The following is a 15,131-nucleotide window of genomic DNA, read 5'->3' as shown; positions in this document are numbered from 1 at the left end:
ATCAACCAGCACCATACAGATGTCAAGTGAGCTTTGCGAAGGGAGTCTTTGGATCATAAGGCCATGGTCACAATGTAAACTGGATCATCCGTGGTGGATCCCATTGCAAATAAGGACATTTGGCTTCCCACCTACCTAGGTTGACCATGTGACTCATTTCACATGGACACCATTATCAACTGGGCAGTCATCCTCGGCCCATGGGTGTGCTCAGAATACAGGCCTTGCCTACTGCTAATTGCCTGCATTGTAAGCCATCGGACTGGCTTGCCTCCCAGCCCTGACTTCTGGCTCCCTCATACTCTGTGGCTCCCACACTGTCTTCTGTACCCCCATCTTTTCATCCGGCTCCCCAAGAGACCACTTAACAGCCTGCTCACTGTAGTACGTGCACCTTTGACACTCTTGGCACGGCCACCAGGACATTTCTTTTTCATTACACTCCCTATGCGCACTGTCGCATGCAAAACATATTGCCCCCCAAACGTTATTCCAGGTTGCTGATAGCTGCTGTTAGTACCCTACTTTGAGGTAAAGGCCTTCACTCAGGATCTTTGTCTTTGTTTGTAGAATGTGACCACCCTGGAAAGCCTGGAGGGTTGGGTACTGCTGCATAAATCTAATGCATTGTCTGTAAAGTAGCCTTGCTGATGTTCAATTGAACAAATTGGACATAACCACCTGATGCCAATACTTATCAAACCAAAAGGCTTTGCCCTTTAACCTGAAGTCATCTGTTGGGGCTGCCCCTCACAATGCCCAATTGCACTCACTTCGACCACTTTTGACAATACCACCATTTTTACGTATGCCGCCATACATCACATTTTAGTATATAGTGTTGTGTTTTTTAGATGAGTGAAACAGTTGCCTCTCCTTGGACTTAAGTATTTCTTACGTTTGTCACTTAACGTCGCAATGAGGAGCTTGTCATCTCACTAAGGGAAGTTTATGAATCTGAATGGTAGCCGCTCCTGCAGCTGGCGGATGGGTGTTTATGCCCCACACTCTCATTCTGCAAGACTGTGTGAAACCTTCAGGCTACAGGTTAGATGTACATCAAGACTCACTCAGCCTTTCACTCTTCAATAGTTGGAAAGGATTACCCTTCATATACTTCACCTTAAACCGGACCAGTTATTCCTCTTGTAGCCAACTGTGCCTTTGCTTTGGTGAGGGGGTATTCACCTTGATGAAGGCTCCAAAGCTGTCAAATTGTCAAAGCTATAATATGGGCAACACAAACCATGAAAATGGAAGGTCTGATTTAAACTTCAAGTAGTGATCCATTAACGTGGGGGAGTCCATGCACTGATCTGTTCCATTCATGTGTTAGCCCTGTGTGTGACAGAGAGCCCGTCTTGTTCAGAGTGCCACTCTGATTGATTATGATCATGGCTGTGGGTTAAATAGACAAGTTGACGCCAAGGAATATATTTCATTCGTTTATTTGCAGCACAGTGTAGGAGTTTAGGTTCACTGAGGCCATGGGATGGGTTTCAAAAGTATCAACATGCCAGTCCTTTAATAAAACATTGATTTGAAGCCTTTCTCACCCTCTCTCTGCAATCTTAGGGTTGTTCTCACACTTCTTTCTTTCTTGACTCTTCTAGAGAGTCTTCCTTGTCTTGTATCACTTGTCAGGATGTTGTGAAGTTCCTGCTCATTTTGCAAAACCACTAGCACCACTCCTTGTTTCCTTTGCCCATCTTTAAGTTGCTCAGGTACTAGCTAGGCTGCTCCTTCTCCTGGTTATGTAAACATTTTTCCTTTTCGACTTTTGCCTCTTCTTTTTCCCAGCTCACTCTCCTTTTCTCCTCTTTCCCTGCCCTCTTCTTCAGTTTGCCATACTGTGCCCTCTCCCAGTTCCACATAGCTCTTCTTCCTCTTGTACCACTCTGATTTGCACTGTTTCTGCTTTCCCTCTGCTTCCATTTTGACTTCCTTCACTCATGTTACCACCTCTGTTTGTTAGTTTTTCTCTCCTCCCCCTTTGCTTTCACTTCTCCCTCTTCCAACTCCACTGTCACTTTAACCTCCTCTGCCTCTGCTCTAGCTTCTCCTTTCTCCACCTCAGATCCCTTCTCCCTCCTCTGCCCTATTTTCCCTACTCAGCTCACATCTTCTTTCTTCTCTTCCTCTAGCCTCTATTTCCATCTGTCCGTCCTCTTTTACTGCCATGCGACTCCTTAGGGACCCTGTAGGGTACAGGTTTGCAGCCTGCGATTGATTGTCTTTTGTTTTACCAACTGTGTGTTACAACTTTCTTGCCAATGTGGGGGGACAAAGCTGAGGAAGGGATGGACTGGGGAGCGAGTGGGATTCTTTGTACTCCCTACCAGGACTGCATCACAGAAGTGGTGGCAGTCCACAGCCCGAAAGGCCTTCACATAACTAGCCTTCAGCATGGGAATTTGTCACACTATTGAGGGCCTTTTCCAAGGTCCTGCATGTCTGTTCTCATTTACATAATAATGTACATTACAATGAGAAGAATGTCCAAACAAAATAAGTAAACATAAAAGAATATCCCCAAAATTACCGATTTGACTACAAATAAGGAACATTGGATGTACAGAACTATTATGTCTTAATGGCACCTAAAGAAAAAGATGAAAGTATTGGTACCGTCAAAACGTATTTTAATGTGTAAGTCTAGGTCAGAGCATTGTCCCTCTTACGTGGATAAATTCATATTATGGTGGGGGCCTAATAACTGAAGTAATTGCACGTCTTTTGCAAATTGATCTGGAACCTTTGTTATAGTGAGAGAATTTGTATGTTCAACATTTTGACTTTGTGAAAAATGCTGTGCACCTTCACATTCCTCTAACTGATTAAAGATCTTTAAAATATGTTAACCTTGGCACTCTTACATTTTTCAGTATGAAGAACTTGAGTTGTCACTAACGGATGCCAATCTCTTGAAAGAGTCCTCTGTAACAACGTGCCTTGAGGTAAATAAATATTATTTGACAAAAGTAAATAAATTTCCTTAAACAAAAAGTTAAACTTCCGGCAAGTCTAGACTAACAATCTTAACACCAGTCTGCAAGAGGGCTGACGGTCTGTGGTTGTTTATGCTAGCCACTGTCAACATGTTTGGCAATATTGAAACAGCACCATTTCTCAATTGTGCAGCGCCATCACAATTGGAAACAGCTCAAGAAATGTCAATTGTTAAGCAGGCTTGACACCACTTATTCTGCTGCACATCTTTTCCTAAAACACGATTTACTTGTTTACCATAATAGCCCCAAAAGCAACACTGCTGGCAAAGTATACATGGAACCCCAATTCACTGTTACATGGTCCCATTAAACCCTTCCAGAAACTCCTCAAAATATGCATATTCACTTTTTCTTCTGCCATCAGATAGGCTTTGCGAATTGTCCTTTAAAGCTGAACATTGATCCTGGAGAATTTTGGCCCCAGTGATAGTATCTGGAAAACAGATGTTAGTTTGCTTGCAGGCACTTGCAGCTGATGAAATCTAAGAGTCCTGTCTGATCAGCTGCTGTCAACACCTTAAACTTTTCTATGTCATATTTCTGCGTTTTAAAGCCTGAACAAAAAAAATACAGATTTCTTTTGGCTGTTTTTGTGTTGGCTTTAAAATGCAGAAATAGCACTCCCGCCCCCTGCCCCCTCCCTCTTCACTTGCCCTCTCCTACATGTTCTTTCGGTATTCGGGGGAAGGGGGGGGTTTAACCCCCCCAAAAACTCCCTTTCCCCAGCCACCACCCCCTTCCCAGGACAACAAACGCTAACTACCCACACATACGCACTCGGACACATACACGCACGCACACATACAAACATCCACTCACCTCTCACACCCGCGACAACTCTGCTGGGGCTCGTGTGACAGTCCAATTTAGAAAGACAGCTCTGTGCGGATTTGTAGGACTCTATGAGAGTGGGGACATGGAAGGGACAGTTTGACGCTCAATTCCAAGATGGCAGACATGCCAGCTATATGCTTTGTCTGGGCCCCTTAACCCAAGGCAGCCCCATTGTGCACCCAGAAACATCAACCTATCCCATCTCTACCAGTTATAGTCCACAGGTATTGTCACTCAGTAAGACAGCACTATCAAAAATTGAGACCCCAGTCATTTGGTGTGGGTTGTTGGAGAATACCATTGTGGCAGAGCGATAGAATGCTATAAATGAGTGGATTTGGAGGATGAGGGAACATCACAAAGAAGGTGGTAACATAAGAAGATGGTAACATCAGGAGAAAGAAGTAGTTATTGCGGGAGAAGGTAATTACACCCCGGGGGGAAAGGAGGAGGTGTAGAGCTGTTCCCCCAGCTAGACAGAGCGGGAAGAAGGCCCAGGTGTCCCAAGTTCTGGTGAAAGAAGTCGGTGGAGTTTGGAGATTTAGGAAAGCAGGCCCCCAGAAATATCATGCAGGGAACCGGAGTCAGAAGTCCTGAGCAAAGAGGGAGTAAGAGGAGAGGTGTGGAATGCTGAGGAGCAAGATTATTAATGGCTCCAGCTCACTCAGTGGTGGAGTTGTTCATCCGTTTCTTGTACCACAACAATGTTCATGATTGGTGTATGAAAGTGAGATTACCTCGTAGAAAGTCTTGCGGTATGGATCCCCACAATCGCGCGGTTAATTATTTTACAAAAGAAGGTTGTGTGCACCGGAAAACCAAGCCATGCCACGGGCGGCGAGGGGGAGCCATCACCGCCAGTGTGGGAGACGTACATTTGTTCCCTTTTTGTGTTTTTTCAAACAGTATTATTCTTTGGGTTGCCAACCCTCACTACAGGGTATATTATGGTTTGCAGTGCCCATCCACACTTGCCAGTCTCAACAGGGTGAGGAGTAGAGTCAGTGAGCCTTGCCAGCTATTGGATAAGATTTATCATAATAATGGTAAATCTTCATGACCTGTGTCAAGCCCAGAACTGTTTTGCTTTACTGGTGGATTATTTTTCCTTAGACCTCTGAGTGGGAACCTTTTTCCAAACTCACAATCTTTTACTCTTTCTATGGGTGTTATTTGTTAGACTCTCCATAGTGTCTTTTAAAAGTTATCCTCTTTGACAACTTTTTGGCAATGAGTGCATGCTGTTGCTGGGTTGCCCTAGGGGCTCCCCTTTTAACTTTCACTGGCTAACATTGAGAGAACTACAGTTCCCAAAGGTAGAAGGATCTTTGGATCCCTTTTACTATTTATTTGGTGAAACCAAGGCACCCCACCTTATGTGGAGGGCTGGGGAGATACACTGTATCCCCTTTCACACTAAAACTGTACCAATTCTGTTACAGGGACACGCTTACCTTCAATGGCTGGTGGCAGTGATACTTTTTACTAATTCAGTGCACCTTTACCCTGGGCTGTGTTCACAGCTGCAGTAAAGGCACCCAAGGGTGCTAATTTTACCAAAATGTCCGCTGTCTTGTTGTTTCGCCATTTTAGTGTTTCTTGTCGTTCCTTCTTCCTTCCCCTGACATCAGGGCGGGAAATTTCTTTGTGTGATTTTTATCCAGTCAGGCTCCAGTCTGTCTGTGAAAGCAGGAAGCGAGGGAGGAGTCCAAAACTCCACAGCCCTTTGTCTTCCTCCTTGCCTGAATGGGGACAAATCCCAGTGGGGGGCTGGCTGTCCTGATTGGACAAGCAGACCGCCCCTTGTTGTAAAATGCAGGGAAAGAATGCAGAAGTTGTACTGTAATTCTTGTTAAATACTCCGAACGTGGAAGATGAAGACAATTCGACCACTGGAACCAAAACTAAAGAGGATGATGAAGGAAAAGCGGCTGAGACGATGTCCAGCGACCAGAGAGCCTGCTGTGTAACCGCAGCCTGATGTAGCCCTTAATTCCAATCAACCTGGGGACTCTGAAAAAGACGACCCCGACCCAGAGCCCGGTGAGACCCACTTGACTCAGGAAGACCTGCATTTTGAACCATCCCACGCCATGCTGCGACCATGCAAAGCTGCAGTACCCCAGTACCCTGGGAACTCGAGCCATTGTGTGGTGCACAGTCTTCCGAATTCCGATTCTCGCTGAAACTTTGTGGGCATCCTACTGGATCTGCAGAGATACAAATCAAGTCTGAGAAGTCCCCTCATCAGAGTTCTGGGCCATTGTAACGATGAGAATTCGACCAGCGATATTCTGTCTCCTTAAAAAGGCGCCAAATCCACAGAGCCGCATCCAACTGCGAGGAAAACTTTGCCTAGAGCCTTCCCGTTGATCCCTGCTGCAAAGTCCCTTGCAAGGTTTTGTTTTCAGTCACCACGACAAGGAACCTACTCACCAGGTTTTTGGTTGCAGATACTGAAGTCCTCCTGCTGAAAATCTTTCTTCTTTGCTGGCTTGGGTATTTACTTACCTTAAGTCTCTTGTGATTCCTGTGTAGTTTTGGGGTGTTTTCTGTGATTGGGCGGCCTCTCGTCCAGTTCACCCATGCTCACTGCTGGAATACTCCTGGGGTGTCTTCTGTGAAGCCCCTGTACCCTCAACTAACTCTAAAGTAAAATATTTACCTGTTTGAACAGTCTTCCTTAGGATCTCTGGCTTTTACTACTTAAGAACCTATCCTGACACTGCATGTTGGACACTAGACCCAAGTGACCCCCCCCTTCTGCCATTGGGAACACACATGCTCCAAGAATAAGGGAAAGACTTTTAAGGATTGGGCCTTTTGCCTATAAAAGAGAATAAGTGTTTAAAAGTGACTTACTTGCAAAAGAAGTTGGTTGGTAACTGTAACTCTGAGTATGAACAGTTACAAATGTTCTTACTTACCTTGAATGTGTGTTGCACTTTTCTGAAAAGTATATGTAACATCTTTCTTGCCTTACAAACTGTTTCGCCATTTTAACAGAAAGTAGATGTAAGGGTATATTACTCACCTGTGATTTGGTTTTGCCTCTTCCCAAAAGTAATGCTGTTGGTTTCACTTTATTATTCCTGTTAGGATAATTGTATGAGTGTTCCCAACTGGGTCTTGCTTCTCAGGACTTGCTGTTAGCCTGTGCAGAATAAGTCTACATTAGGTTTAGTGTAATATTGGGTTTTGCTTTCCCTGGTCTGTTTTAGACAGACACAAAAAGGGTCTTAGGTTTATACCTGCCCCAAGTGGCTGATAGCTCCTTGAAAAAGTATATGGGTTTTACTTACCTCGAGTTAGCTGTGCGCCATCCAAAAATAAGTTACAAGAGTTACTGCTTATCTCAGTCTGTGTTTCACTGATCTCAAAAACACCTGTAATTGAATATTACATCCTTAGGTTTTACTTACCTAGTATAACTGTGTCTTGTCACAAAAGTAGTTATAGTTTTTTTTAATTGTATCTAGAATAAGTGTTCCACTAGTCACAAAACGTATTTTGTCCAGTTGACTGATTGTGATTTGTCACTGAGCGTCACGGTACAACTGGTAGGGTCTACTACCCTTGAATTACTGAATGTAATCTTACAGTAACCATTGATTTTTTATTCCCCAAGAATAGGTGTGACTTATACTAAATGTGTATGAACAGGATTGACTTCCCTAGAACTACTGTTAGGTGTTCAAAATAAGGTTATATGCTTTGGTCTTGGTCTGTGTACCTTAAAGCATATTTATTCATTTATTTGCATTTTTAAAGCGCTCACACAGCCCGCAGGCATCATGGCGCTGTTACAGGAATTGTTTGTTTTTTAGTTGCGTAATTGTTTTTTTTTTGTTTTTTTTTGTTCTCTTAGTTGCATATTTATAACACGCTTAAATACCCAGAGGTTTCTAAGCATGGACCTGGGGATCGAACCTGTGTTGCTTTGTGTTGTCTTGCTTCCAAGGCAAACACGTTGCCGCTGAGCTATCCTCCCGTGACAAGTGTATGTGTTTTTATAGTATAGAGTGTTGTGTTTTTATGATTGTGGTTATATATAATATGATAGTACTTATTTCCCCCAAGATTTATCTGAGCCTACTTGTATTTAAATCATTTATTTTTACAATACATACTGCCTCATCACGAGTTTGGCGGTAACCCTTAAATGCGGCGGTAACGCTATTACCGCCACATTTAAGGATCCGCTAAATCATGGCTTTGGCAGGATTTACCCCCAGCGCTGAGCTGGGGGCAAATTTGCTGCGATTTTGCCAATTTTCCGCGCTAATACCGCTGGTAGTAGTAGCAGCGAAAATTCCCCATTGGGCCAAATGTGGAATGGGGAATCCCCGAATGGGCCCAATAGGGACTAACCGTTCCGCCAAACCTGTGATCTGGCGCTAATAGTGCCGGGGGTTTGGCGGTAACGCTAATAGCCCGGGCAGTAATACCGCTGGGGCCCATAGTGTTTCAGTGTTTCTTTAGACCATTTCTATTACAATTTCATTCGTACTGATTCTACAGCCCTCTCTCCTTCCTAAAATAAGCCTGGCTGCTCTGTCTACGCTACCAACAAACTCAGGTGGTATAGCCTTATACTAAGAGTGGAGTCTTGTACTGTCTCAGTTGAATGATTTTGATGATGTTGGGTAGAACTTTAGAAAAACTGTCCTAACACCAGCCACGATAACTGCTCCAATGCCAGGGAAGGAGGCAGGGGACTTAGTTCAGAATTTATGAATTGCCTCACTAGTAGGGAATAGCTCTAGAATCACAAAGATAATCCCATGGCATTTAATCCAATGCCTTCTCTGTATCTTAAAATGTGGCAACAGCCTAGATTCCAGTATTAAAACAGATAGGGCACACAAAAAGGAACCTAAGATTCTGAGTAGTAGACTGACCAGGTGGGAAATTTGATTGATCTTGACGATCCAATAGAGGAATATGTGTACACATTATATCCACCACAATCTTGGAAAATATCTTTACTTCCATGTTCATCAACGAAAGTGACCTATACGATCCACAGTTTAAGGGATACGAAGTAGTCTTCAACAGTCGTGTTAAAAGCCTTGCATAATGAAGGTGGCATTAGGCAAGCCTCCATTAAAATGCCAACAGCAACCCATCGGAGCCAAGAGCCTTGAATGCTGTTAAAAGTTCAGAGAGAGGACGTAGCAACCTTGTCAAGGCAACTTAGCAGCATTTGTCCTACATAGGCAAATGAGCACCTGCAATGAGCCCCCTCGAGTATGAAGTAGCATACTATTTACGAAACATGGCATTGATCACCGAAGGATTGATGTGAACAGTACACTCCTTTCAATGCTGATACAGGCAGTGGCCTACTCTCTGCTCCATACAACACTTTCAGAATCCTGCCATGTCTGTCACTTTTAACCATCCCATCTAGCAATCATTGGTCTAGTCATAAAATTGATTTCTCTATCCACTGTCTTAAAAAGGCATCCAATTTCGATGTTATGGTGTGATGTAAAGACTTGTCAAATCAAAATCATTCTCAAGAGTTTTTAGGGAACTCACTAGAACTTGAAGTTCCCTTCTGATTTTCTCAAGAATCACTCCCTCAATTCCTATGCATATCCAATGGATAAAAAGTTTAAAGAGCTCCCACAAAACAGATATGGAGGAAACCGAGGCAACAAGATTTTTGCAGTCAAAGATTTTTGCACTGTCGCAGAGTGTGCAGAGTACGGACCCATAACAAAACAAGGTTTGGAGATTAAAATACACAGCGGGAAGTCTTGTGAGTTTCTGCTCACGGACCTCAGAGGCCTCCGGGTGACGCAACTACCTCACCTGGCCCTACAGTGGGAGACCAACACCTTTAGATATCTGGGTATTGATGTGTGGCACAGCCCTGTAGACATGCACAAGGACAACACAATGAGAGCTCTGGAAGGGGTGAGGAACTGCATGGGGGCCTGGAGAAAACTGCCCATGGGGATGCCCGGGTAGAGCTGCTCTCCTGAACATGTTGGTACTCTCCCACCTCCTATATCACTTCACTTACATTACCTACAACATACCTAAAGCATTCTTTCAACAAATAGACGCATTAACCAGATCATTCCTGTGGGCGGGGGGGAGGTGGGGGATAACATTGCGCACCATACAGTGGGACAACAAAGAGGGCGGGATAAAAGTGCCACATTTCTAATGCTACTATCTGGCAGGACAGCTGCGATTTGTGGTGACCTGGCTAGGGGATGAGGCCTCCCAGGACACTGCGCCGCTACAGCCAATGCTGAAGCGACGCTTCCTGAAAAAGATCCTATGGGTAGAGGTCTTACACTTCATTAGACCCTCTGGGCTCCTGAAACTAGGTAAGGAAATATGGCGCAGGGCATGGAAGCTCCTAGGAATAACGGAACCATGCACCGTGCACATCCCCCTGATAGGTGTTATCGGAGGACGGCAGGTAACGGTGGGACAGTACAGGCGACACTGGGAAGACAAAGGGTTGGCTACAGTGGGAGACCTGCTGCAAGAAGACAACAGTATTGACTTCCACATCCTAGTTAGTGAACACAACATTCACAAGGGACAATTCCTGCTGTACCTGGGAATGACCCAAAAGATCAGGCGGAAATGGGAGAACCGACAGGCACATATTGTGACTAACGACATACTAGACACTATGTACGACGTACCAGAAGGAGGGCACTTGGTCTCCAGACTGTATGAATTGCTCCTGGGAGGCCTGAACACGACTAGGCTGAAAATGGGGGGTAAATGGGAAACGGACACAGGAGGGCATTCACAGACACAGAATGGGGAAGGGTGCTTGCATGCATCAAACGGGTCTCTAGGAAAGCCAGATTTAGAACCACCCAACTGTACGTAACACATAGAGCATATATGACTCCACACAAGCTATCACACATAACGGGGGAAAGGGGCCCAGGTCTGCCCGAGGTGCGCACAGGAGGGGGCAGACATGATGCATATGTTTTGGAAGTGCCCACAGATTCAGAAATGTTGGAGGGCAGTGATGGAGAAAGCAGAGAAGGGAGCCATCCAAATGAACTCGTTCCCCCATACCCCCCCACACCCACCCCCAGGGCCTGTTGGGGGGATTCTTGAGGGGCAGGGGTCAACATGCGCACATTCCCAGGATGAAAGACCTGATCGGCATACTCGCGAAACATAGGCTAGCAATGGCCTGGGAAGCGGTAGAAGGCCCGAGGGTGGAGGCCTGGTGGGCGGACCTGCAGAGATGGTCACTGGCGGAAACTGCAGTGTGGCACAGAGCCCTCAGGAGAGGAATGCGTGAGAGCATCGCAGGGGCAGAGGCCTGGAATACATTAACACAGTGCATGTTCGCCCAAGACGAGGGCGTGCCCAGCAGGGATGATTACATAGAGACAAGGAACGCATAGGTGGACAGCACCCCCCGGGCACTAGACAACTGATTGTTCCAGGGAGGGCTGGGACATAATGTGCAACTGAACTGAAAGGTGGAGAGGAACAAGACCATGAAAAACCACAATGCACAATAACTTTGCACACAATATATGCCCACAGAACTGTAATGATACAACTAAACCTGTCCTTGCTGTCCACATGGTGGTTTGTTGCTTGTTAATTAGTTAATTAAAAAAAAATGTTATTAAAAAAAAAAAAAAAACTCAGCACCATTACCCGCTAAAGGCATGGTGGTGTTCCCAGTGTCTTCGTTCTGTCCCTTTTGCATACACAGCCACGTATAACTTTTGCTGTGTGAGAAAACACACAGCGTCTCACCCGCTAGTCCTCAGGGACTTGTCATCCAGGTGGCCAGGACACCGCCTTTGCTTTTGAATCCAGTTCCTGAGGGTGGACCAGTGCGGGAGGATCACTTTGGTGAGGTGTCTTTGGGGAGTAGGGGTGAGATAGCCCATGGTGAGACACGATATTCCCCCCTCCTTTTTGTTCATCCACCCCATCTTATTTTTTAGGATTTACCCAAGTCCCAACCCCACCGCCCCCTACCCCCTTTTTACACAAAAACTGGGCAGAGGAAGAGGGTGACTAAGAGTAACCAGACTAACTCTTTCACATCGTACTGGACACGTTCCGTTAATCGGGTCAAGCAAGTCAGACACTTTACCCTAAGTGCATACACCAGATACCAGTTCGCTCTCCTCACACGAATAAAAGGCAACACCTAAAGATACACTCTGAGCGAGGTGGAAAATGAGAATGAGGCGAACTTGAAGGACGAAGGCAAACCTACTGGTGCAGAGCAACGGACCAAGGGACGAGAGCAGCTGGCTGAAAACCCTAAGGTTTCCCTACAAGATGTTGTTGCCTCCGACAGACCGCGAAAGACATGTGGAGAAGGCCAGATCCCACAAGTGAATATTTTGGCTTAAACCCTTGTGAACCACTTCGATTCTCTTCCTCATAAATTATATTCACATTTCATAAGTTCCATTAACGGGATACATTCAGGCAGAGACATTTCGATTGGGCACACACACAGTTTCGGAGCACTCTGCTACTTTGTATCTTGCGTTCACTTCTTAGAGTTCAAATCAATTATCGTCTTTCCTTTTTTTATCAAACCTTTCCATTCCACTTCACAGGGCACTTTGTTGCTGCCCGTAACCTTTGTTCACACGCAGCCTGGTTTCACACAGTTGCCTTTAAATCACCGGCTGTATACAAGGTTCGGCTCGCAGCTTTCATCATGGAGTCAAAGGCGATACCACGGCGGCTGCACTTCTCCCTCAACTAGTCACGCAGGAGTGCCTGTGATATCTCTGCCACGCATTCCAGGATTCTCTGGACTTGCTTCTCCCCCTCAGACGTGCTGCTTCCGAGTTTTCAACAGCCCAGCGATTGTCAACTGGCCCAAGGGCATTACCCTCCTTCGATTCGTTCCATGACTTTCCGCCTGGCTTCCCCAGTTCAGCTGCGGTCTGGAATAGGTTGCTCCTTCATGTGTTTTGTCCCGTTCCTTGCCTTGCTTGAAGTGTGTTCCTGTGCTCTGCCTTTTATCCAGGTGGGGAAGGCAAAGGGGATTCAGGTGCAAGTTGCTCCAAGCAATTGCCTAACTCTGCTTGAACACGGCACCAGGATCTGTCTTTCCCCAGTGTGTAAAGGGAATGTATTTGTGTACATGTACGGAAGGAGGCGGTTACAAAACACATGTACTTGATCGAAGAGGGAGTAAAGGTTTTAAAGTGGGGGTAACGTGTCTCACCATTAGGTGTCCCACACCCACTCCCCAGGGATCCCCTATCCAGGTGATCCTCCCGCACTAGTCCACCTTCAGGAACTGGATCTAAAAGCAATGGGTGTGTCCTGGCCACCTGGATGGCAGATCCTCTGGTATAGCCAGTGAGACACCCTCTGGTTTCTCACACTTCCCTGAGGAGTTTTATGTAGAACAAGGGTACCTGGTTCATCTTGCCGCCAACTTGCAGGAAGCAAGTGGCCTGGACACTTCACCAGAGTCGATATGTTCCCTGCTCCTATACCGGGCAGGCGCCAGGCTGCTTTCCAGCACCTCATGGCCAAGGTGATCGACACCTTGGGGTTGTCTGCCCCTTCATGCCCTAAGATGCAGTACAAGCTAACTGACATTCTGGACGAGGATCCAAAGAAAGAGACACTACTGCCATTCAGTCGGGCAGTAGAGGTGCCAGTTCTTGAGCTCTGGGCCAAACCGGCCCCGGCACTCACTGTTGACTGGGACCCGGCTAAGAATCACAGGCCCCATGTTCTGGTGGTTCAGGCTGCTATGCAAATTTGAAGACCACATCCTTCCCATCTTTGCCCCTTAATAGCAAGATACTAGATGCATGGGTAAGGAAAGTGTTTCTTTGAGCCTGGTTCTCTGTTGTGTGAACACCTTGTGTGCTCTGGCCATTTTCTCCTTTGGTCTGTCATTTTCGGAGGCGGCAGAGCACATTCCTGAGGGTGAGATGCAAGATGGATCCTGCCATATCCTACTGTCAGGTCTGGATACTGCTGACTGTATGGCAAGACCCATGGCCACCACCACAGTCTTGCAGAGATTTTCTTGGTGCAGGGCATCAGATTTTGTGCCCAAGGTTAAAGGAAACTCATCAACACGCCCTTTATTCAGTGTAAAAAGCAGGAACTAGGGAAGCTTGGCCTGGCAAAGGGCTGTCATTCAATTGAAATGAAACAGACATTTAATGAGAAAAGAGATGGAGCAGGGATAATCTTGGCTAATAGAAGAACACAGGCGTTTGTTAGAAAGGGTAAAAAAAAAATCTGAGACTTGAAAGGTCAATTATTATTTAACAGCCCAACCCAAGTGGCCTGCTGCTTTGCAGTATACTAACACATAACCTACAAGAGGGATTTTGGATGCGATGAAGTGGCTCTCACAGAAAATCTACACATGTATAACGCAGGAGGAAATCACGGTTGTCATTAAAAATAAAAGATTCGGGGAAACCTCGGGAGAAGATGGATTCACAACTGCTTTTATGTAACCTACTCAGCATCCTTTGCCCCCTTCATGGCTAAACTCTATAATAATTTCCTGTCCGAACAGCACCTTGCTTTCGTAGAGCTCTAATTGTTGTCATACCTAATGAGGCTAAGGACCCGACATACTGTTCCTCCTACAGACCGATAATTTAGCTAAGCCTCTATGACAAAATCTTTACGAGAATCTTGGCTCCTGAATGGAGACATACTTTACCAAAATGAATACACTCAGACCAGGTTGTTTTCACCACACATAGACAAGGAGCGGACAATATATGGAAGACCCTTTTTCTGTTGCCCTTACAAAGGGAAGACCTACCCAACTTACTGCTCCTGGCCATCGATGCAGAGTAAGGCCTTCCATAGGGTTGAGCAGGGATCTATCCTCTCCCCCTGGCTCTATTACATTTACCTTGCTCAGCTGGCACTCCTTGTCTCCTCCTTCTCCCCCAACTTCCAGTGTTGTGCAGACAACGCTGTACTCTTTTTCAGACTTTCTGGTGACTCACTCGCACCTTCCTTCATCCCTGACTGCCTTTATGCCATCCAGGCCTGGTGCACTTCAACAATCTCTACCTTAATGCTAGCAAAACTGAGATCCTTCCAATTGGGACCCCTGCCCACTCCTCCTTCCCTTCTGTCTGACCTCCCACCTTGGGCTCTCCCCCTGCTCCTTCTTTTGAAGCTGGAAAACCTGGAGTCCTCTTTGACTCCTCCCTCTCCTTCCCACTCAACTATTCCTTCTCAAAGGAATTCTCCCCTTTCTCACTTTCCCCCAGAAGCTCAATGTTTCCTGAGCCCTGGTTCTTTCTA

The 15,131-nt window shown here is 45.9% G+C and overlaps 1 protein-coding gene across 2 annotated transcripts in view; it reads left to right on the top strand.

The window, feature by feature from the left end:
* The window catches only part of MIA2 (MIA SH3 domain ER export factor 2), a 2,742,135-nt gene that overhangs the window by 1,022,657 nt on the left and 1,704,347 nt on the right, over nt 1-15,131 (top strand). For both annotated transcript variants that reach the window (XM_069637493.1, XM_069637494.1), the window contains exon 10: nt 2,886-2,957. In XM_069637493.1, coding sequence (XP_069493594.1) covers nt 2,886-2,957 — 72 coding nt within the window. The remainder of the gene's footprint in view (nt 1-2,885; nt 2,958-15,131) is intronic.

This window comes from Ambystoma mexicanum, chromosome 14 (genome assembly GCF_040938575.1).
Source record: "Ambystoma mexicanum isolate Mex_15411 chromosome 14, UKY_AmexF1_1, whole genome shotgun sequence".
Taxonomy (NCBI): Eukaryota; Metazoa; Chordata; class Amphibia; order Caudata; family Ambystomatidae; genus Ambystoma; species Ambystoma mexicanum.
The sequence above is the reverse complement of the archived record's forward strand: the minus strand, read 5'-3'. Positions and strand labels throughout refer to the sequence as shown.